The following is a 23204-nucleotide window of genomic DNA, read 5'->3' on the forward strand; positions in this document are numbered from 1 at the left end:
TTGTGCATCTAGATTAGTTCTTTTACCTACTCAGGTCAGTGAATAGCTCTAGAACAGGTGCAACTATGGTTTTTATAGGTTTTTTGGCGATATTTAATGAAATATTTACGTGGGATGTAGTAAGAGTGAAGCCTGGATGATCAGAGGACTGCTATGGCATTTAATCTCGGAATAGGAGACATTTATTCCTTAACATGCTAATATTCGAATACAGATACCACTAATTTGCAAGTCTATGATATAAATTGCACAAAATTATCAGTGGAGAATCAGTGTGAAATAATTTGATACGAAGGAACAAAGAAATGAAATATGGTTTATCCGTCTGCAACTGACCGATTGTTTACCATTTTCTTCCCATTTTCTCATGCGTCTTACGGTTTTTGAGATAGAAAATGAAATGTTAAGAGTATTTCGTGTACAACCGAGTGGAGCACAGAACAGGAAAAAAAAGAGGGCCAGAGTTGAAGAAGAGTCCCATCAAAGAGGGGCATTAGATGCATGGATAAAAAGAAGTAAAGAAGAAGTAGGAGAACCTGGAGAAGTAAAAGATGATGTGGGTGCAGAGAAGGATTTTTCTGATACGTATTCAGCTCGGTCAGAACATAATACTCTCTCTCCTCAGTCTCGTTGTCAGGATGATGATCCATGTGAAGAAAATAAAGAAGATATTTGCATATTTTTGCAAAGAAGCGATTTTGGCTGTTTGAAGAAACCGATTCCAGATCATTTGAAGATGACAATATTACAACATGGCCCTGAAAGATATCAGAATAAAAGTGGTCCATTTGCTGAGAAGGATGGGAGATCATTTTCCAAACAGTGGTTTGATAAAGTTTCCACAAACGGAGAAATTGTGGAGAGAAAATGGTTGTTATACTCTCCATATCGGAAAGCATGCTACTGTTTTGTTTGCTTTTTGTTTTAAAAGGAGCATTTGTCGTCTGTGTCAAACTTTGGAAAGGAAGACGGTTTCTCCACTTGGAGAAAATTAAATCCAACAATACCTGACCATGGGAAAAGCCCTTCTCATAGAGCTCACATGAGGGAATACCTGAACCTTGTAGTTCGACTCCATCATTCAACTACGATAGATGCTGAACTTCAACAGCAAATGTCTGCTGAAAAGAAAAGATGGAAAGCTATAACTGAACGGATTGTCGAGGTTATATCCTTTCTGGCAAAACAGAATCTGGCCTATCGTGGACATCGAGGAGAAGGAATATCTGGGTTATCAGAGCCAGGGGAGACAGTCAGTGAAAATACAGGAAACTTTCTAGCAACAATCAGACTTTTGGCCAAATATGATGACATCTTAGCAAAACACTTGCAGAGAGGGAAAGAGAAACCAAAAAGTGTCACCTACTTGTCCAACAGAATTCAAAACGAAATAATCAATCTTCTTGGTGAAACTGTCAAGAAAAATATAATTTCTGAAATTAAGGACGCAAAATATTTTAGCATAATGCTGGATTCAACTCCAGATATTGCCCATGAAGATCAGGTTTCTGAAATTCTGCGTTACGTTCATATTGATGAAAACAGAAAATTAGAAATAAAGGAGACATTTCTGGGATTTTTTCAAGTCAACAAGAAAGATGCAGTCAGCCTGGTAAATAAAATTCAGGAAAAATTGGAAGAAGACAAAATTTCCATGAATGACTGTCGTGGTCAAGCATATGATAACGCAGCAGTTATGGCTGGAGTGAGAGGAGGTGTTCAACAAAAAATTCTTGAAGTTAACCCAAAAGCTGTGTTTGTGAACTGCGAGAACCACAGCCTCAATTTGGCCTGTGTCCATGCAAGTGAGGTGCAACCTGTTGTTGTTACATTTTTTGGCATTCTAGAAAAACTCTTTACTTTTTTTTCTTCATCTACTTCTCGTTGGGAAGTGTTAAAATCATTTGTCACTCGGACTGTGAAAAGACAGTGTGACACAAGATGGAGTTCCAGCCATGATGCTGTGCAAGTAATCCACGAAGAGTGTGACAACGTTATTGCAAGCCTTCAACACCTGCTGGAAGGAGAATTTTCAAGGGAAACTAAATCTGATGCAGGATCGCTACTTAAGGGGCATAGCCTCAAAATAAGGGGAAGTAGATTTAGAACTGAGTTTAGGAGGAACTTCTTCACCCAAAGGGTTGTGAATCTATGGAATTCCTTGCCCAGTGAAGCAGTTGAGGCTCCTTCATTACATGTTTTTAAGGTAAAGATAGATAGTTTTTTGAAGAATAAAGGGATTAAGGGTTATGGTGTTTGGGCCGGAAAGTGGAGCTGAGTCCACAAAAGATCAGCCATGATCTCATTGAATGGCGGAGCAGGCTCGAGGGGCCAGATGGCCTACTCCTGCTCCTAGTTCTTATGTTCTTATGTTCTTAACTCTATTCAACAGTTCCCGTTTATAGCTTTATAAAATTTTTGGTACTCAGTTTTATCATCAGTGGAGAAAGTCTCAAAACGTTTGCAGGATCCGAAAATGGGGTTCCATGAAGCTTCTTGTGATCTGAGAGGACTTATTCATATCTTGAATTTGAAGAGTGACGAAATTATCCACAATGCAATAGATTTAGCCAATGAATATTGTGAAAATTGGGGAATACCAATTGCACGAACAAGGAGAAGAAGAAGAATGCCTGGAGAGTCAGCAAGAGATAGTGGACTGACGGCATAAGAAGAAATGAATAGAGTAATGGTAGAGATTGTGAACAGATTAAAAACTGAAATTGAAGACCGCAGTGTCCGTCTTCAAAGACTCAGTGACCGATTTTCTTTTCTTCTGAACTTGAATTCAGTAGTGATTGAAGATGAACAAGAAAGAGAGAAATTAAAAAAGGAATGTTCAGACTTTGCAAATTATTATGACAATGATGTGGTTGCAATTCAGTTATATGACGAAATTATTGATTTTGTGAAGCTCCTTCGAGCTGGAGGGAATAGAGCTCCCCTGATCCTAAAGATGCTCTGGAGTCTTTACTGCAGTATGGGAGGGATGTCTTTCCGACGCTGTGTGTTTCATACAGATTACTGCTTACAATTGCATTTTCAGTCGCAAGCTGTGAAAGGTCATTTTCAAAACTGAAATTAATAAAAACATATCTGAGGTCTTCTATGTCACAGGAGCGACTGACCAACCTGGCTTTAATAAGCATTGAAAAAAAATTTCTCACAGCTGATGTAAAAAGTGAAGTAGTTCAGGTGTTTTGTGACAGGAGGTATCATTTGGGGAAAAGAACTTAATAAATTTGATTGATTAATATTAAAATCGAATAAAGCGTTTATTTCATGTTTCATCTGTGTAAAATGTTTTCCTTTCTCATAATATTTCTCAGTATATTAGGCCTTATACTTGAGTCTTTGGGGCATACAATCAAGATTTGCCCCGGGCATCACCAGACCTCTGCACGCCGCTGACCTCGGTACACGTGACAATAAACAAATCCAATCCAATATCATGCCGTATAAGGAGATATGATAGATAACCAAAAGTTTGGCCTAATATGCAGATTTTAAGGAGCATCTTAAAGTAAGAGAGAGCGCCGTAAAGCCTGAGAGGGAACTTCAGAGTTTAGATATAGCTTAAAGCTATTGCAAATGAGGGTGTCTGTATGAGGCCAGAATTGGAGTTGCACAGGGATCTCTGATAGTTGTAGGACTGGAGGGTAAAGGAGCAATATAAATGAAAAATATTTTTGTAATGCTTATGCTGTGCCATAATAAATTGAAACTAAGGCCTTGCACCAATCATCCCCAAAAATAGATTATGTTGCTAAAATGCACTACTTGTTTTGACAAATCTCAACATTTAAACATTGTTCCACTGCCTGTTTTGGAATTGTTATTTTTACAGAAAACAAAATGTCCCTCTAAAAAAAAACAATAAACACACCTGTATAATGTATTCCCATGGCACAACAGCAATTGTTAATTGTTATCTTTAAGCTTGCTAGCAAGGCATGGGAAAAGTCAGACAAGTGGTTGTTTTGGATGGCAAGAGAGGGGAATGGTCATCTTGAGTTGTCCCCTAAATTGGTAAACAACTTGCATTTATATAGCACCTTTAATGTAAGAAATACTTCCCTCAGTGCTTCACATACAAAACTGACACCGAACCAAAAAGGGAGATGTAACTTCTAAGTGGTGAGACCTGTGGAGGAGCAGAATCATTTACACTAATCACTAAAAAACTAGTGGACAAACATAATTTGAAAGGTTCATGGAGTGTTAGCCTTCATATGACTAGGGCTGTAGTACAATGGGTGCAAGTTATGCAACAGTTTCGTAAACTTCCACTGCGACCGCATTCAGTTCTGCCAACTGCACCTCCAGAAGGATACATTGACTTGGGAAGGGGTGCAGCAAAGACACCAGAATGATACTGGAGCTAGAGGGGCTGAATTTTGGGAACAGAACAGCTTAATCTTCCATGAGCATAGTTTGAGGGGTAATCTAACTGAAGTGTTTAAAATGATTATGGAACCAAGATAGATGGAGTCAAATGGATTGGCAGTACAGGCTCAATAGCCTATTTTTCCCCTTAAGTCCCTACATGAGTGGTGACAAAGGCTTGGTTAAAACAATAGCCTTGATGTGTTAAAACCACTTTGCTATTGTGGTTGAACTCTTACAACAATAAGTGAGCACAGTAAGAAGTCTTACAACACCAGGTTAAAGTCCAACAGGTTTGTTTCAAACACGAGCTGAGCTTTCGGAGCACTGCTCCTTCCTCATCCAACTGCTCCTTATCCAACAATAAGTGAAGATGAAAAGGATGCAAGGACACAAATGTGGTTTAACTTCCTCTGGTTTGTAGGCACAACTTAGTGATCATTAACACTTTGTGTGTTAATTCAAATGTCATCATAAATTGTTTCCCCATGGATGGTTTAAACATTTTTCGATAATACAAAATAAAACTGATTATTATTAGTGCAAGGCCATCTGAAAAAGGAAAGACATGGGAGGGGCCTGGTGTTGAACCTATTGTGAGAAATGCTGCTGTGTTTCAGCAATTTGACCTCAGGTTTTGAGTTTATCTTTGAAGTGTGCTATCTGAGCTAAGTTAACTGCGGTTCATTGTCGTTGATCACAGCTAATTCCCCCACTGAAAAGCCTCCAGAATGAAGTGTCTTCTCCTGGTGACTGCGGGGGGAGGGGAGGGGAGGGAGTATGAGGGGGCGACGCCGCTGATTGTTACGTCAGGACGGCGCCCATTGTGACGCGGGGTGGCGCAGAGGCCTGTGGGATGACGGCGGTCCTGGCTGGCGGCGCCATTTTGCGAGCAGCGGACAGTCGGCAGCGGCGACAGCGCAGTCCCCGGGGCGGAGCGAGGCGAGCCTCCCCATACCATCCATGGCGGCCGAAATTCGGGACGATAAAGGTAAACAGAGGCGCCACCGCCACTTTGCCTCAGTGGGTGTTTGGCAGCCGAGGAGGAGGAGCAGGGAAACGCGAAGGGTCAGGGCCTCTGTGGGCCTCTTTTGTTTAAATGAAGCGAGGTGGGAGGCGACAATCCGCCGATCCGGGCTCCCTCTCGCGGGGTGTGAGGGTGACGGGGACGACGACACATTTACAGTGTGCCCGGCTCCATGTACTGCTCTGCGCTTCTACACCACCGCCCATCCGTATGCTGCTACAACATTTGGACAGCTCCGGTGGGGGGAGGTGGAGGTCAGGCCGCCATGTTACTGATGTCGGAGGCGCCCTCCCGGCCTCTCCGCCTCCCTGAGCCAGGGAGAGGAGCAGAGTGCCCAGAGACATGTAAAATGGTGCAGTCTCCACCGGGGTGCAGGAATAGAGGGACCTGGGATGATGGGTGCCTAAACCATTGACGGTGGTAAAGTAGGTCGAGAGAGTGGAAGTATAAAGCGTGCGGCAACCTGGGCTTTATAAATGGGGACATATAGTGCAAAGACAGGGATGAAACAGGCTCTGCCTCAACTGGAATATTATATTCAATTCGGGGCATCACAAAGATGTGAAGGCATTTTAGTGGTTGAAGAAGAGGTTCATGAGAAAAGTTCCACCCATTATTAACTTCAGTTTCATGGATAGACTGGAGAAGCTGGGACTGTTCTCAGGGAATGAGGTTTGTGAGGAGATTTGACAGCTATGGGGCAGCACAAGTGGTTAGCATTGTGGCTTCACAGCGCCAGGGCTCCGGGTTCAGTTCCCAGCTGGGTCACTGTCTGTACAGAGTCTGCACATTCTCCATGTGTCTGGGTGGATTTCCTCCGGGTGCTCCGGTTTCCTCCCACAAGTTCCAAAAGACGTATTGTTAGGTAATTTGGACATTCTGACCTCCCTCTGTGTACCCGAACAGGTGGCGAAATGTAGAAACTAGGGGCTTTTCACAGTAACTTCATTGCAATGTAAGCCTACTTGTGACAATAAAGATAATTATTATCCCAAACCAATGGGGGGGCTGGGCAGAGTAGGTAGAAACTATTCCTTCCGGCTGAACGGTTGAGAATTGAAAGACATTCAAGACTGGGCCAAATGGCCTCCTTCTGCACTATATGTTCTATGTTCTAATAACAAGTGGCACAATGGCCGATGGCCACATGAAAAACATTTGCTGCAGCGATTGGCTAGGATCTGATCTGGATTGTGCTACCAAAATGTGGAATCTGGGACAATGGATGCTTTGAAAAGGGAACTGGATAAGTTTTTTTTTTAATAAACATTTTATTGAGGTTTTTTTGGCATTATAAACAATGTAAATGAGACAATAAACATAGTGCAAATACCACCTCCCCCCCCCCCTAACAGGTCCTACCATTAATTAACCCCCTAATCTGCGCAAGCCCCCCTCTGCTAATGATTAATTTTACGCGAAGAAGTCAATGAATGGTTGGCACCTCCAGAACCCCAACAGTGACCCTCTCAGGGCGAACTTAATTTTCTCCAAGCAGAGAAAGCTAGCCAGGTCTCCGATTTCAGGGGCCTTTAGTCCCTCCAAGCTAAAAGTAACCATCTCCGGACTACCAGGGAAGCAAAGAGCGTCTGCCTCTTTATCCTGGATTCCCGAATCTTGCGACACCCCGAAAATCGCCACCTCTGGATTCAATGTCACATTTGTTTTTAATACCGTGGACATGACATCACCAAACTCCTGCCAAAATCCACTGAACTTTGGACATGCCCAGAACATGTGGATGTGGTTCGCTGGTCCTCCTGCACATTTTGCACACCTGTCTTTCACCCCAAAGAATCTGCTCATCCGGGCCACTGTCATGTGAGCCCGGTGAACGACCTTGAATTGAATCAGGCTGAGCCAGGCACATGTTGCGGTCACGTTGACTCTACTCAACACATCCGCCCAGAGACCACCCTCTATCTCACCTCCCAGCTCCTCCCACTTGCGCTTCAGCTCTTCTGCCTGGGTCTCCTCTGATCCCATAAGTTCCTTGTAAATGTCAGAGATGCTCCCTCTCCTACCCATCCTCTGGAAACTACCCTGTCCTGAATCCCCCTTAGCGGCAGGAGTGGGAAGGTTGATACCTGTCTATGCAGAAAGTGCCGCACCTGCAGATATCTAAATTTGTTTCCCCTCACCATTGCAAACTTCTCCTCCAGTGCCCTCATATTCTGAAAGCTCTCCTCTATAAACAAATTCCCCATCCTCTCAATCCCAGCTCTCCAGCATATTCGCAAGCTCCCCCATCCATACTCACTGGGGAAAACTGGTGATTATCGCAGATTGGGGACCAGACCGATGTGCTTCCACTGCTCCCACATATCTCCTCCATTGCCCCCAGACTCTCCGGGCCGCCACCACCATGGGGCTGGTGGAGTACCAAGCCAGCGGGCATGGCAGAGGTGCAGTTACCAGTGCCCCAAACTTGTATGAAGCTGCCTCCATACGCACCCATGCCGACCCCTCCCCCACCACCCACTTCCTAATCATGTCTATGTTAGCGCCCAGTAATAGTTGCTAAAATTCGGCAGCGCCAGCCCGACCTCTCCCCGACTCCGCTCAAGAATTCTCCTCTTCACTCGCGGGGACTTGCCCCCACACGAAGCCCGCAATAACTTTGTTGACCCGCTTAAAAAAGGACCGCGGAATACAGATGGGGAGACATTGAAATACAAGCAGGAATCTCGGGAGGACCGTCATTTTCACCGTTTGGACTCTCCCAGCTAGAGACAACGGGAGCGCATCCCATCTCTGGAAATCACCTTTCATCTGATCCACCAACCGGGCCAAGTTCAATTTATGTAGCCGGTCCCAATCACGCGCTACTTGAATACCTAGTTACCTGAACTGTTCCTTACCAATCTAAACAGCAGTTCCCCCAGTCGCCTCTCCTGACCCCTTGGCTGGACCGCAAACATCTCGCTCTTCCCCATATTCAGCTTATACCCCGAGAACCGGCCAAATTCCCCTAAAATTACCATGATTTCTTTCATCCCCTCAATTTGATCTGAAACATACAGGAGCAGGTCAGCCGCATAAAGCGAGACTCTGTGGCCCCCCCCCCCCCGCACCCGCCCCACCCCGCCCCTTGAGGCTCTCAGAGCAATTGCCAGCAGTTCTATAGCCAGCGCAAACAGCAGTGGGGAGAGGGGGCATCCCTGCCTCATCCCCTGGTGCAGTCTAAAGTATTCCAAAGTCGTCCTGTTCGTCCGTACACTTGTCACAGGAGCCTGGTACAGCAACCTGACCCAGTCAATAAAGCCCCTCCCAAATCCGAACCGCCCCAGAACCTCCCAGAAATAATCCCACTCAACCCGGTCAAAAGCTTTTTCCGCATCCATTGCAACCACTACCACCATCTCCCTACTTTCTGGGGCATCATGATCACATTTGACAGCCGCCTTACATTGGCCACCAGCTGCCTGCCCTTAACGAACCCCGTCTGATCCTCCACAATAACGCCCGGTACATAATCCTCAATCCTGGGGAACAAAATTTTGGCCGACAGCTTGGCGTCCACATTCAACAGGGATATCGGCCTGTAGGACCCACACAGCTCTGGGTTCTTGCCCCGTTTTAGGATCGTGGCCTGTGACATCGTCTGGGGCAGAACCCCTCTATCCCTTGCCTCATTAAAAACCTTCATCAGCACCGGTCCCAATATCCTGGAGACATTTTTATAGAACTCCGCTGGGTACCCGTCCGGTCCCGGGGCAGTACCCGCCTGCATGGCCTTCAGACCCTCCAACCCGATCGGGGCCCCCAGTCCTTCTATCAGCCCCTCCAGGAAGCACCTCATTCCCTCTGGACCCGTAGTGGGTTCTGACCTGTACAGCCTGCTTTAGAAATCCCTAAACGCCGTACTCACCCCTGCCGAATCCCCAACCAAGTTCCCATCTCCGTCAATAGCTTTCCCTATTTCTCTAGCTGTTTCCCTTTTTCTGAGCTGCTGTGCAAGCATCCTGCTGGTCTTCTCACCATGCTCGTAGACCGCCCCCCTCGCCTTTCTGAGCAGTTCTGTTGCCCTCCTTGTGGTTAACAAGCCGAACTCCGCCTGTAGCTTCCGCTGTTCCCTTAAAAGCCCTATCTCTGGAGTCTCCGTGTACCTCCTGTCGACGGATCGAGATCAGCTCTCTCACCACTGCCTTCAGCGCTTCCCAGACCACCACTGCTGAGACTTGCCCCGTTTAATTTACCTGTTGGTAATTTTGTATGCATTTCCTCAGCCTCTCAGTGCCCCACCCCTTCTGCCGATCAGCCATCCCCTTTCTTGGGCCCACCTCCAGCCCGGCTGCCCCTGCCACCAACCTCTCTGTCCCTCAACCAAAGTCCCTCCCTCGTCAGCAAAACAACTACCCCCACCCCCAAGCAACACCACTCTGAAATCTAACACATACAATAAACTGAACATATGCGCACACCCCACTGCGCTTCCGTGAGCTAGCTCACCCAGTTTACTTGGTGGCCCCCAACCTGGCGCCAAATAGTCTCCCACCTATTGTCCCCCCCCCCCCCCCCCCCCCCCCGATCATACAAACAATTTTCCTCATCTAACAGTCACCCAACTGAAAGAAACGCATCAAAATCCAAACAAGCACGTCTCCATCCCACAAAAGTGCACATCAAAGCAAAAGGCATTGCCAACATTCACCAAAAAACCCCCCGAAAATGAAAAGATATTTTTCCCCCCTTAAACAGAACTCAAACAAACCAACATAAGCCAAAAAGTTACATCAAAGTTATCAGTTCACCACCAGTCCTTTTTATGAAGTCCAGCGCGTCTTCGGGCGACTCAAAATAATGATGCTGGACCTCCTATGTGACCAAGAGACGAGCCGGATAGAGCAGTCCAAACTTCACCGTCTTGAAAAAGATTGACTTAATTTGGTTGAAGCCTGCCCTTTTCCTGGCCACTTCCACACTCGGGTCCTGGTAAACCCGCAGGATACTGTTGTCCCACTTACAGCTCTGCGTTCGCTTGGCCCACTGAAGAATACATTCCTTGTTCAGGAACCTGTGGAATCTCACCACCATTACCCTTGGAGGGTTCCCCGTTCGTGGCTTCCACACAAGTGCTCTGCACGCCCTGTCCATCTCCAAGGGTCGGGAGAATGTCCGCTCCCCTAGCAGCTTCTCAAACATGCTGTCTCCTGCCTGTCTTTTTATTTTTGCTTTTCCGTGCACTTCAGGTTCTCTTCTCCATTCACTGATAAGTAGAAATGGCGCCCAATTGCCTCAGCCTTCGAATTTACTGTTTAAAACCGGAAAAAAGTCCGGAGGGAAGGTCCAAAAGTCAGACCAGAGCGGGAGCCACCAAATGTGCGCCTTACTCCTTCATAGCTGCCACTGGAAGTCTGCATTGTAGATTTCAATTGCCTGTGGACCTGCCACCAGGAGCAGCAACACAATGCACCTCTCGTCAGGCTATGCCTGCAGGCCAAGGGCTCAGGAGTAGAGTTTAAATTGCTGTTTGAAAAGGTGCCAATTTTTGTCTACATTACCCGAGACTTGAAGCTGGTGGACTGCCTTTAAATCTTCCATCTCAAACTTCAATGTCTTTTTTTGAGTTGAGTCGTCAATTGCCATAGTTCACCAGGTCAATGGAAGTTGTGATTCATCTGTCTTCCCAGTCAATTTAATCAAAACAAGCTATATTCTATGAACACACAACAAGAATTTATATCAATTACAAACATAAAGACACCCCACAGCTATAGTAATCTATGTATAACACTTAACGAATTCCCCCTTAATTGTTCAAAAACAAAATTCCAGAGAGCAGCACGGTGGCGCAGTGGGTTAACCCTGCAGCCTCACGGCGCCGAGGTCCCAGGTTCGATCCTGGCTCTGGGTCACTGTCCGTGTGGAGTTTGCACATTCTCCCCGTGTTTGCGTGGGTTTCGCCCCCACAGATGTGCAGGCTAGGTGGATTGGCCACGCTAAAATTGCCCCTTAATTGGAAAAAATGAATTGGGTACTGTAAATGTTTTTAAAAAAAATACCAAAAACCCCTTTTCACTGGGGGTGACCCTGCAGACTGCATTCTCACTTGAATATGACTGGCTTTTCTCGAGATTTGCATCCTGTCTCACCAGGTTTAAACCCTTCCGGAAAGCAAACTAGATCTTTTAAGTTACCAAAGTAGGCAGCTATAATCAATGTTTTTTTCTGGAACAACTCTTTAAAATGAAAATGGAGAAAGACAGGCCAAAACACTTATTTCCTCTGTCTGTAGTCCAGAGCAGTCGCAACCTGAAAGTGAAACCAAAAACAGCTCTCAGAGCCACAGCCCAGCTCCACCCACACAATGACATCACTGAAGCCATGTGATAAAACAAAAACCTTTCTTAAAGGGACGCTCCCATGATATTTTGCAGTGATTCATACAGAACTGCTAGTGACTTAACTAGAATGATGATTTATTCATTAACACGTGGTAAGGTAACAGTCAGAATACTATACAGACTAAGTTACTATTTGAGTTACATGGGCTCTCCTGGAACTACCCGGATGTGCAGCTGTCCTGTTGTGCACCTTACAACCATCTGCTGAGAGTTGTATGTCACATGACTGATGTCTGACGCCACCTGTTGGTTGGAGGTTGCACTGCTAACTATACAGGTCCTCGGCCGTGCTGTCTCCTGCAGCTTCAGCCAGCCCTCGCCTGTCTTTTTATTTCTGCCTTTTCATGCACTTCTGGTTCTCTTCTCCATACACCGATACGTGGAAACGGCACCAAATTGCCTCAGCCTTCGAATTTACAGTTTTAAACCGGAAAAAAGTCTGGGGGGAAATGTCCAAAAGTCCGAACAAAGCGAGAGCCACCAAATGTGCGACTTACTCCTTCATAGCCGCCACTGGAAGTCGGAACTGGATAAGTTCATGGAGAGATAACTTGCACGGTTAAAGGAAATGGGATGAGATTTAACAGAGAGGTAGCATGACACAATGGACCAAATGGCCTTCCATGGCTGTAACAATTGTGTGATTCCTCCTGGTCGGGGACTGCCTGTGCATGTGTTCTGGGAACACATCACCAGCAGGTCCATAACTCTTAACATTTGAGTCAGAGAAGATTGTATTAAAATAATATTCTGGAGACCTGCACACACAATTCAAGTTGATTCTCCAGTACAATAATGAAAGAGTGCTCTATTGTTGGAACTGACTTTCAGATTAGATAATTCGAGGCACTGTCTTTGCTTTGTGATCGTAAACGATTTTATAGTGCTGGAGAAGATCGGGGAAATTCTCCTGCTGTTTAAGCTATTAGCCCTCAGCATCTAAAGCAAATTCAAGAGCAACATAGTATTATATTGGAAGTTTGAAAACTATATAATGCTGGAAATACTCAACATCTCCGGAATCATCTGTGAGAGGGAATGGGTTAACAGTTACTATCTGTCAGAGCTGGGAAAAGTTGCAGATGCAAGTGATTTTTTGGCAAGTATGACAATGCATGGTGGGAAAGTAAAGGAAGACCTCTAAGGAAGATTGATTTGGTCGTTGCAGCATGGTAGTGGTGGAGATGGTGGCATAGTGATAACGTCAATGACTAGTCATCCAGAGCAGTGTTTTTCGAGCTCTTTTCCTGAGGACCTGCTTTCACCGACCCACTCCACCTGAATTTCGCAACACACACATTTGCTTACCTTTAATGTGATAGGTGAGCCTGCTTGGACCTCACAACCTCACTTACTTTGTCATTCACTGTTACATTTCCGCTAAGGACTCAGCTGATGATTTAAGTTCTCGCTGTATCCTTTGAAAAATAAATCAAAGGTTTGTGCTCAACGCACCATGCTTTGTATTCAAATGCCTAAGTTTTGAGGGTTTTAAACTTACATTTGCTAGTACTACCTGCACATGACATGTATGTGCTTTGCATCCTGATTTGCATTGGCACAATTAATAAAGCCATACCTCAAGAAATTATCTTTATACTGCATTATTCCCGATTTCAGAATGGGTTGTTCGTCAGAGGCCCTGGACTCCGGTGTCCTGCTGTGGACGAATTCTGAGTTCCCTGCAGATTCAGTTATGCGATCCTGGCCTGTTTGTGACTCTGGCCCTCTCTTTATTACAAACTGATACATCTTCAGTTCTTCACACAGTCCTGTTGCTTGCTTGCTGGCAGCTACAAAATGGAGGAATCTCTCCACTGTGATTTTGTACCCAAAGCACGGACAGCATGACTTGCTCTCTGCCACCGCGTCTGGCAGGATGACTTTGCTGTTTTAAAAAATAAATTTTGTTCTGGGGCAGTGTGCTGATGTCAGGTGGGGGCAGTCTCTTTCGCTGTGCTCTGGGCCTGCACACTGCAGTATCTGCCTGAGGGGGCAGATGTATAACCCCGCGGTGGCTGTTGGTCACATGATTCTCCCATGATCGTGAGCACCGCGACCCTGAGTTTGAAAAACACTGATGCAGAGGATATACTCTGGACGCTGGTTCAAAACTTGCCGTGACAGCTGGCGGAATTTAAATTCGATTAATAAATCTGAAAAATAAAGCTAGTCTCAGTGATGGTGACCATGATAACTATCATTGATTGTTGTAAAAAAACATCTGATTCACTTAAACCCTTTAGAGAAGGCAATCTGTCCTTAACCTGAACTGGTCTACATGTAACTCCAGACCCACAGTGGTTTACTTTAACTACCTTCTGGGATAGCCTAGCCAGCCACTCTGTTCAAAAGCAATTAAGATGAGAAACAAATGCTGGCCGTGCCGGTAATGCCCACATCCCATGGAAGAATAGGTTTTTAAAAAGCTACCACCAGGTGAAAATTTGCTGTGATGTTGATGTTTCCTAACAGTGAATCTACCCTGAGGACTTTGTTGTCAAGTGCACAGGGAGTCTTGGTGTTGTGGAAGATATCTTTCTATTCAGGGGATGAACTAGTTTCCTGTCCCTCTGCCAGTGAAATTACTGTAAGAAGTCTTACAACACCAGGTTAAAGTCCAACAGGTTTGTTTCAAACACGAGCTTTCGGAGCACGGCTCCTTCTTCAGGTGAAGGAGCTACCGACTGCAAGCAACAGTGAAATTACTGAACACATTCCAGCCCTTTGGTTCTGGTTTGCCCATTGGAAATTGGAACCTCCTGCTTTACCTGAATAGGGAGAATTGGTTTGCACCATTCAAGGGAGGATACTCCTGGAGTTTAATCTTAGGTTAGATTGCTAAGTATGAAGAATCTGCCAGCAGTGCATTCTCTGTAAAAAGGAAGATTGTTGCTTGGCTCCAAGGGTTAGAATTCCTAGTTTTCTGTTTGACTATTTGTTGGGTTTCGCACTTTGCTTATTTTTCCCAGCCTGTGGATATGATGATGGTTGGTACTGCTGTAAAATTGCGACCTACAATTAATTGTACAACTGTCTTTGTCTCTTTATTTCCCCATTTACCTACCAGTAAGAATAAACTGAGTATTTCAATGTGGAGGCCCCAGGTCTCATTTAGCACTTTGGCTCCTCTTCTACTTCTGAAGGAAATGCTGTGCTGAAGCAACTCTCCACCCACCCCTTTACCGTTGCTTCCTATTGCCCTTTTCTCCAGTTTGCTGTCGTCCTCCCCCCTTTCTACCTGTCCCATTCTGCATACCCACATCTCTTGCAATCAGATGCCTTCCACCCCCAAGTCTCAATATACTGCTCCCCTCCCTGCCTCAATTTTGCCACACCAAGTCTGAATCATCTATTCGTCCTTTTCCAGTGACGCGTGACAGCTTGCTCAGTGTCCTTTCCATTCATTATTTAGTCCTGCTTCCAATTAGCAGAGTGAGAAGAAGACTGACCACCGCTGTAGTGCAATATTTAAAAGGGTGCACTTCACAAGGCTGTAGCTATTGACATGGGGAAAATTATCCCAAACATAGTTACAGTTTACGTGGGTTATACACGATTTGTATAATATCAAGGATGCAATCTTAAGTTGATTTAAGAGAATGAGAACTAAGCTTTTCAAACTAGTAAGATTCCAGATACATTTCATGACGTGGACTCTGCGAATTTTTTGTTTACCGATCTGAAATCCAAAGATTGTCTGTGGTTGCTCTACTATTTTGGTCTATAACATCAATTTAATTTGGTTCTTGTTTTTTTAAAAATTTAGATTACCCAATTATTTTTTCCAATTAAGGGGCAATCTAGTGTGGCCAATCCACCTACTCTGCACATTTTTGGGTTGTGGGGGCGAAACCCACACACACATGGGGAGAATGTGCAAACTCCACACGGACAGTGACCCAGAGCCGGGATCGAACCTGGGACCTCAGCGCTGTGAGGCAGTTGTGCTAACCACAAGGCCACCGTGCTGCCCAAATTTGGTTCTTGTTAATGCTAATGTGTACATCAGCTGCCAGATGAGAAAATGCATGCATTAGATCATCAAGGGAATTATCAACACCTGGAGTACATTTTTACAAAATGCATTTCTTCTGTTTAAGAATGCTCATTATTGTTGAGACAAATCTGCACCATCTCTCAACTCTGTTTCTTCTATTCACCGGTGTACATTTAAAAGTAATTATGGCATCTAGGATGCAATCCAGCTCTGGTTTTGAAGTGAGAAAATGAAAACAGAAACATCAGTTTTGTTTCACTGGCAGTGATCTCATCTAAGTTGCCCTGCCAGACACAGTTGTTCTCTTGACCTTGCATCTCATGTGGCCTTGTTCCCATTTGTCAATCACAGATAAGGCCATCCCTGATCACATTCTTCAATCGTTCTCCATTCACTTTGCAACCTGACTTCAATCTCACCCATGGAAAAATCTCTGAAAATTTCTCTTTAAGTTCTCCCACTCCTTCCCTCTTCTGTTTTGAAGCTCCTTCAGACTTGCATCCTTGACTAAACCTTTGGCCATTTGCCATAACATGTCTATGTATTTTAATATTAAACTTTGTGCAATGCTCCTATAAATCACCATGAGCCATTATACTATAATTGCTTTGTATATGAATCCAAATTGTTGTAGAAGCATTTGAACCCTCACTAGTGCAGAGATTTTACTGTGTCTGAATACCTGTGTGCAAACACTGATCTTCCATTTGTGAAACTAGTTTTACAGAACTATAACACAGTTGGAGATAATAAATTTCTGGGTGCATGGAATTTGTGGTAATATGCAGGCATGGATACAGGATTCGTTAGTGGGCAGGAAACAGTCAGGATAAACCTGCATCTTCAAATTGGCAGACTTATGGAATGTAGCTAGCAAGGATCAATGCTGGGCCTCAGCGATTTACAATCTGTTGATGATTTTGACAAAGAGACCAAGAGTAATGCATCTTAGCTTGCTGACCATGGAATGCTAGGGGGAAATGTAATCTGTGAGGAGGATGCAACGAGGCTGCAACCAGATATAGGCAGGTTCAGTTAGTGGGCAGCAAGATGGCACATGGAGTATATAATGTGAGGTTATTCATGCTTGGCAGTAAGAACAGAAAAACGTTTTTAAAAAAAGCATGGAATGTTGATCCGGAGAACTTGGGAGTACTCATACATGATAACTTTGTTTCTTGGAAGTATTGCAAGACATTCCGAAGGCAAATGGCATTTTGGCTTTTATTGCAAGGGGATTATAGGGAGCTTTGAAACCACACCTGGAGCTGTGTGCAGTTTTGGTGTCTTGTGTTTAAAGGAGGCTATGCTTGCATTGGTGATGGTACGGCAAAGGTTTACTAGATTGGTTTCTGGGATGAGTGGATTGTCTTATGAGAGGCTGAGCAAATTGGGACTGTTGTTATGAGTGAGAGGTGGTATTAGATGATTATGTTTTGGAACTATCCAATTCTAGCCAGAATGAAGGGTGTCATGTGGCTTGCTCCAAATTCTGCCCGGAAACAAGTCTGGGTCGATTGGTTACTGTGAGGAAGGAGGCTGCAGGTCGACTTACTGGCAAGAGAGTACAAGGTGTTCACGCGAGTAAACTGGCAAGAGCATTTGTGTTGACTATGGATAGACTTCAGTCTCCATGTTTTAGGCAGTAAAAGAGATTTCACAAAGTCTGAGAGACAAAGGATTGTAGTTAGTCTGGTCAGCAGAGAAAAAAGACTGATTGCCTTCACACTGAAGCAGAATGTAGGAGGGAAGATGGTTGAACAGATGCATCCTGCGGCCACCTAAGGAATGTGGGTGACTTGTCCTTGTGTGGACGGTGGGGTGAAAAGAATTGCTGGAGTTGGCCTTACTGGTGGTGTTTAGTTCGGAACTTCTCTGGAAATTGAGGCACACCTCATGCTAGTCACTCAACGTTACAACTCAACAAAATGGGGAAAAGTGTACCCATTGGAAGCTTAGTGATGTTGGACTTGACCTTGTGGCAACTGTTATTCTACAGAGAATGGGGTGTATAGTCTAACTATGGCATGGGGATTTAGTAGTGTTTAATGTTACTGAAGATATTCTTTTTTTGCTTTAATGTCTATTAATAACTATGAAAATATGAAAGAGGCCATGGAGCAGCTGAGCACATCATTAGTCTGCCTGCCTCATTGCGTGTTATCCTGAGTGAGGCTGTTTTTAAAAAAACAAGTGATCTCTAAGGGACTAAGGTACCTAATGAATCTTCTCCCAGATGCTCTGCAATTTGCCTGCGATAGTCCCAAGGACCTGCCAAAATTTGTTTTTATGGGTTACTGGAGTCCATAAGCACCCAATACTTCAACCAGAAAGCAATGAGTCTATGAAAAATAAATACTGGGCAATAGCTAATCTTAATATTTTGCCGATCAACTTGATTCACATGTTCCTCCGTTCTGCCATCCTAATCCAACTGGTTGATTTCCGGGACTCAACTGCATCACTATATTTGTGCATTTAACCCAGTGTTTTTCAAACTTTTTTTGCCTGAGATTCATTTTTACGAAATGGCCAACCTCATGACCCATGCCGGGCAACCTTTGTGACCCACCTTTTTGCTTACCTTTAATGTGACAGATGAGCCTGCTTTGTCCCCTCAATCTCACTTGCTTTGTCATTCAATGTTACATTTCTGCTAAGGACTTCAGCTAATGATTTAAGTTTTTGCTGCATTGTTTGAAAAAAAATCAAGATGTTTGTCCTCAAACGTGCAATGTTTAGACTTCAAATGCCTTTGAAGTTTTGAGGGTTTTAATCTTTCATTTGCCAGTACTTCCCTGCACATAACACACATGGGATTTGCGTCCTGATTTGCATTGACACAATAAAGCCATACCTCAAGAAATCATCTTTACTGCTTTGTTCCTATTTTCAATTTTTTCTTTGACTGTTCACCAAAGGCCCTGGAGCTCTGTCCTAGCAATCCTTTGTCCTGCCATGGACTCCTAAGAAGCTGTCTCCAACAGATTCAGTTGTGAAATCCTGGCCTGTTTGTGTCTCTGGCCCTCTCTTCCTTGTTACAAACTGAGCCATCTTCAGTTGTTCACACTCATCATGTTGCTTGCTTGCTGGCAGCTACAAAATGGAGGAAACTTTCCTCTGTGATTTAACGCCCAAAGCAGGAATTGTCTGACATCCGTGTACGTGCCGGGTGCATGACCTGCTTTCTTTCACCACATCTGGTGGGAAGACTGCTGTTTTTAAAAATAAATTTGGTCCTGGGACAGCGTGCTGACATCAGGAGGTGGCAGTCTGCCAGTTAGACGCAGGGCCTGCGCACTGCCAGATCCGCCTGAGGAGGCGTGCATGCAGGCGATATTCTTTTATCGTTAAACAGCACATGGCGTCCCATGAATTTTATTTGTGAAGACTGATCGCTTATAATGCACGTTATAGTGACGCGATTGCAGAGGTTTCAAACAGTCACATAGATTTCACATGCTGGTCCTTAAATTCCACCTGCCCTGCCCAGAGAAGAACCACACAACATTTATTTTCTGTGATTGCCTTCTTGGATCTCAGTTTGAAGAACACAAATTGCTCCAATCCCTGTTTTTGTAGCTATCACATAGTTCCGCCTCCCTGTGATAGTGTAGGCATTGAAGTACTTGTGGAAGCCAGTGAACTGGTGCTGACTGTCATCATCGTGACCTGCCATTCTCACCCCTCACAAACCACACGGCCACTCCCCGAATTCCAACAGTCCCACCACAGGAAGAACCCCCCCCCCCAATAATCTGGGTGGCAATTGGATGGAGCGGAGCAAAGCAAAATGCTACTGGCATTCTCAATCTGCAAGTCGGCCGCTGCAGTTGTGCGCATTGCCCATGACTGGGAAAGCCACAACTGATCACTTTCCGCCACCCACCCATGATCTATCTGCGGGACGAGACCCTGAGTTTGAAAAACTGTGATTTAAGCTATCAATTTAGTATTTTTTCATAAGCCACATCATTCAGGATGAGGCTCCCAAGTATGGGACCATTCAGGACTTTGCCTCACGTCAGCCTGTGATCTTGCCAGTAGAAGTAAGGGCAGTAGGATTAATGTTGAATTAGGTTTCTAGAATGCAGAGGTGAGGGATTATGCTGTGATTAGACAAGGCCCCCCTGCCTTGCCCCTCGCTGGAGGTGTGGTAACCCTCTCGTTAAATCATCACCAGTTAGCTCGCTCAAAAGGGGAGAGCGGCATATGGTCCTTTGGGATTGTGGCGACATTTTACATTTGAAGAAAAGGACTGGTTCAGACTTATTTTTCACTTTATTCTATTTTTAATATATTTTATTCAAGCCTTTTTATACATATGCACAGAATATCAGAAGAAAAACACATCAACCCAACAAACAACCACAGATCTCCAAAACACCGAGGTTCTGGAACACAAACAGAAACCAGGCCAGCACTGTCATTTTCACTGTCTGCACACACCCAGCCAGCGATAATAAGAAAATAAGAACTAGGAGCAGGAGTAGGCCATCTGGCCCCTCGAGCCTGCTCCGCCATTCAATTAGATCATGGCTGATCTTTTGTGGACTCAGCTCCACTTTCCGGCCCGAACACCATAACCCTTAATCCCTTTATTCTGGCAACACATCCCACCTCTCAAAAGTAGCCTTCGTTCCCTCCACCAATCAAGCCAAATTCAATCTATGTTGCTGGGCCCAACTCTGCGCCAGTTTCCCCCCCACCACCCTAAGCGGCAACTCCCCATATCTCATTTCTTGCCCTCTGACATTGATCGGGAACACCTCCATCTTTCCCATGTTCAATTTATATCCTGAAAACCGGCCAAAATCTCCATAACCCCTCCAATGCTGTCCACCATGTCCGAAATATATAACAAATCACCCGCATACAACAAAATCCTATGCTCGGCAAACCCCTCACCCCTTCCTCACGCTCAATCCCTCGACTCCCTCAATCGACAAGGCGGAAAGAAACTGAGGAGAGCGGGCAACCCTGTCTAGTCCCCCGATGTAGCTCAGAATATCCTAAACTCATTTGAGTCATCCGGCTGCTCTGTAAAATAGCTGGACCCAATCCACAAACCCAAACCACCCCAGGACCTCAAACAAATACGCCCACTCTAACCCGATCATAGGCCTTCTCTGCGTCCATCGCCACCACCACCTGCCCCTCCGAGGATATCACAATCAAATTAAGTAACCTCAGCACAGTCCTCGACAACTGCCTTCCCATCACAAATCCTGTCTAGTCCGCCCCTATCACCCAGGCACACAGTCCTCAATTCGCGAAGCGAGCATCTTCGGCAGCAGCTTAGCTGTGATATCGGGCGGTACAACCCACACTGCTCTGGGTCCATATCCTTCTTTAGAATCAGGGAGATGGAAGCCTGCGACAGTGTGGGTGGAGGGTGGGTGGTTTGCCCTGCGCCTCATTCTATGTCCCCACCAGCAGTGGCCCAGCTCCACCCTAAACCTTATATAAAATTACTGGGAACCCATCCGGCCTGGGCTTCCCTGCCTGCATTGCTCCCAGGCCATTCACTACCTCCCTGAACCTGCTCCTCTTCCACTTCTGGGAACTCCAGCCCATCTACGAACCGCCACATACCCTCTACTCTTGTTGGGGATCCTAACTCATACAGCCTCATATAACAGGCCTCCTCTGCCCCTTCACTCCCTCTAGGTCTGTTACCACCTTACTCCTCTCGCTTGTCACCCCACCGATCTCCCTCACTGTTGCCTACTTTCTTAACTGGTGGATCAGCATCCTACTCGCCTAGTGCCCATATGTACACTGCCCCTCTGGCTCTCCGCAAGTGCCCCACTGTCTTCCCTGTGGACACTAATAAAAACTCTGTCTGGAGCCTCGATCTCTCCCTTAACAACCCATCCTCTGGCGCCATCGAGTACTTCTGGTCCACCCTCAGAATCTCATCGACCAGCCTTGCCCCCTCCTGCACCACCCTCCCCAACCCCGCACCCTTCAATGTCATTCGACTCCATGTAGCCCAGATAGCAGTCCTCACCCGCTCGTACTCTCCTTTAGCCAGTGGCCCCACATCTAGCCTCCACTGCGGCTGTTGGGTCTCACCCTGAACCACCTGGAAATCTACCCAATGTGGCGCGTGGTCAGAAACTACAATCGGCAAGTACTCCGAGTTGACCTGGTCCAGAATTTTCCCCTCAAAGTCCATGTCATCCCAATTCGAGGCATAAACATTTACTAGGACTACTGGTAAACCCCCCCCCCCCCCCCCCCCCCCCCCAACTGTGCCACACCCATGTCAGCAAAGAACCAAACCCCCCACCCGGCTTTCCTCTTGGCAACCTCGCACATCACTACCGTTAACTAGCTTGTCCAGCTTGCCTCTGCTCCACTCACTCAATTGCAGCTTTGAGCAGCTCCACCACCATGGCCAAATCCTCTCAAGCCCCTTTCCCCTGCTGCTTGAATTTGTTGTTCAAAAACGCATTCAAATACTCAGTCGACCACTGGGCAGGCAGCGCTGCCCCCATGTCCTCAGCCATCTTCACCCGTGGCGCATCACAAGTGGATCAGCATCCAACTCGCCTTGTACTCATATGTACACTGCCCTTCTGGCTCTCCGCAAGTGCCCCACTGTCTTCCCTGTGGACACTAATAACAACTCCGTCTGGAGCCTCGATCTCTCCCTTAACAACCCATCCTTTGGTATCATCGAGTACCTCCGGTCCACCCTCAGAATCCCATCGACCAGCCTTGCCCTCTCCTCCTGCTTCACCCTCCTCCTCTGCGCCCCCAACCCCAGCTCCAGCTGCGCGCTCTGTCTCGTGGCACTTCTCATCCACCGATCCATACATCAGCCTCACCAGAGGAGTATTACTGTCCCTGTGTGTACTCACCTTTCGACATTGTGAGACGAGTTTTCAATTCCACGTTTATTAATTAGTTAATTGAATTAAATTCCACCATGGTGGAATTTGAACCTCTGTCCCCAGAGCATTAGCCTGGACCTATGGTTTAGCAGTTCAGTGGATTGTCACTCTGCATCTCATAATGGTTCATTATTGTACTTTAACAATCTCTGATTCTAATATGGAAAAGAAGTAAAGGTAGTAGTTGGAGATGAGAATAAAAACAATCTAAGGCGGAAACTGAAGAAAATTTAAGAACAATGAATGGTAGGGTAGCACGGTGGCGCAGTGGGTTAGCCCTGCTGCTTCACGGCGCCGAGGTCTCAGGTTCGATCCTGGCTCTGGGTCACTGTCTGTGAGGAGTTTGCACATTCTCCCCGTGTTTGCGTGGGTTTCGCCCCCACATCCCAAAGATGTGCAAGGTAGGTGGATTGGCTGCACTAAATTGCCCCTTAATTAGAAAAAATCAATTGGGTACTCTAAATTTATTTAAAAAAAGAACAATGAATGGTAAAAAAGGCAAGTAAAGCAAGAAAACAGTGGGAGAAGGCAGCGACTCGGGC

The 23204-nt window shown here is 45.6% G+C and overlaps 1 protein-coding gene across 6 annotated transcripts in view; it reads left to right on the plus strand.

Moving 5' to 3' along the window:
* Window positions 1-5210: 5210 nt before the first annotated feature.
* The window catches only part of ythdc1 (YTH domain containing 1), an 81936-nt gene continuing 63942 nt past the window's right edge, over window positions 5211-23204 (plus strand). For all 6 annotated transcript variants that reach the window (XM_038804432.1, XM_038804433.1, XM_038804434.1 and 3 more), the window contains exon 1: window positions 5211-5377. In XM_038804432.1, the coding sequence (XP_038660360.1) occupies window positions 5350-5377 (28 nt within the window). In that variant the 5' untranslated portion in view covers window positions 5211-5349. The remainder of the gene's footprint in view (window positions 5378-23204) is intronic.

The sequence above is a fragment of the Scyliorhinus canicula genome, chromosome 8 (assembly GCF_902713615.1).
Source record: "Scyliorhinus canicula chromosome 8, sScyCan1.1, whole genome shotgun sequence".
In the NCBI taxonomy this organism is placed as follows: domain Eukaryota; kingdom Metazoa; phylum Chordata; class Chondrichthyes; order Carcharhiniformes; family Scyliorhinidae; genus Scyliorhinus; species Scyliorhinus canicula.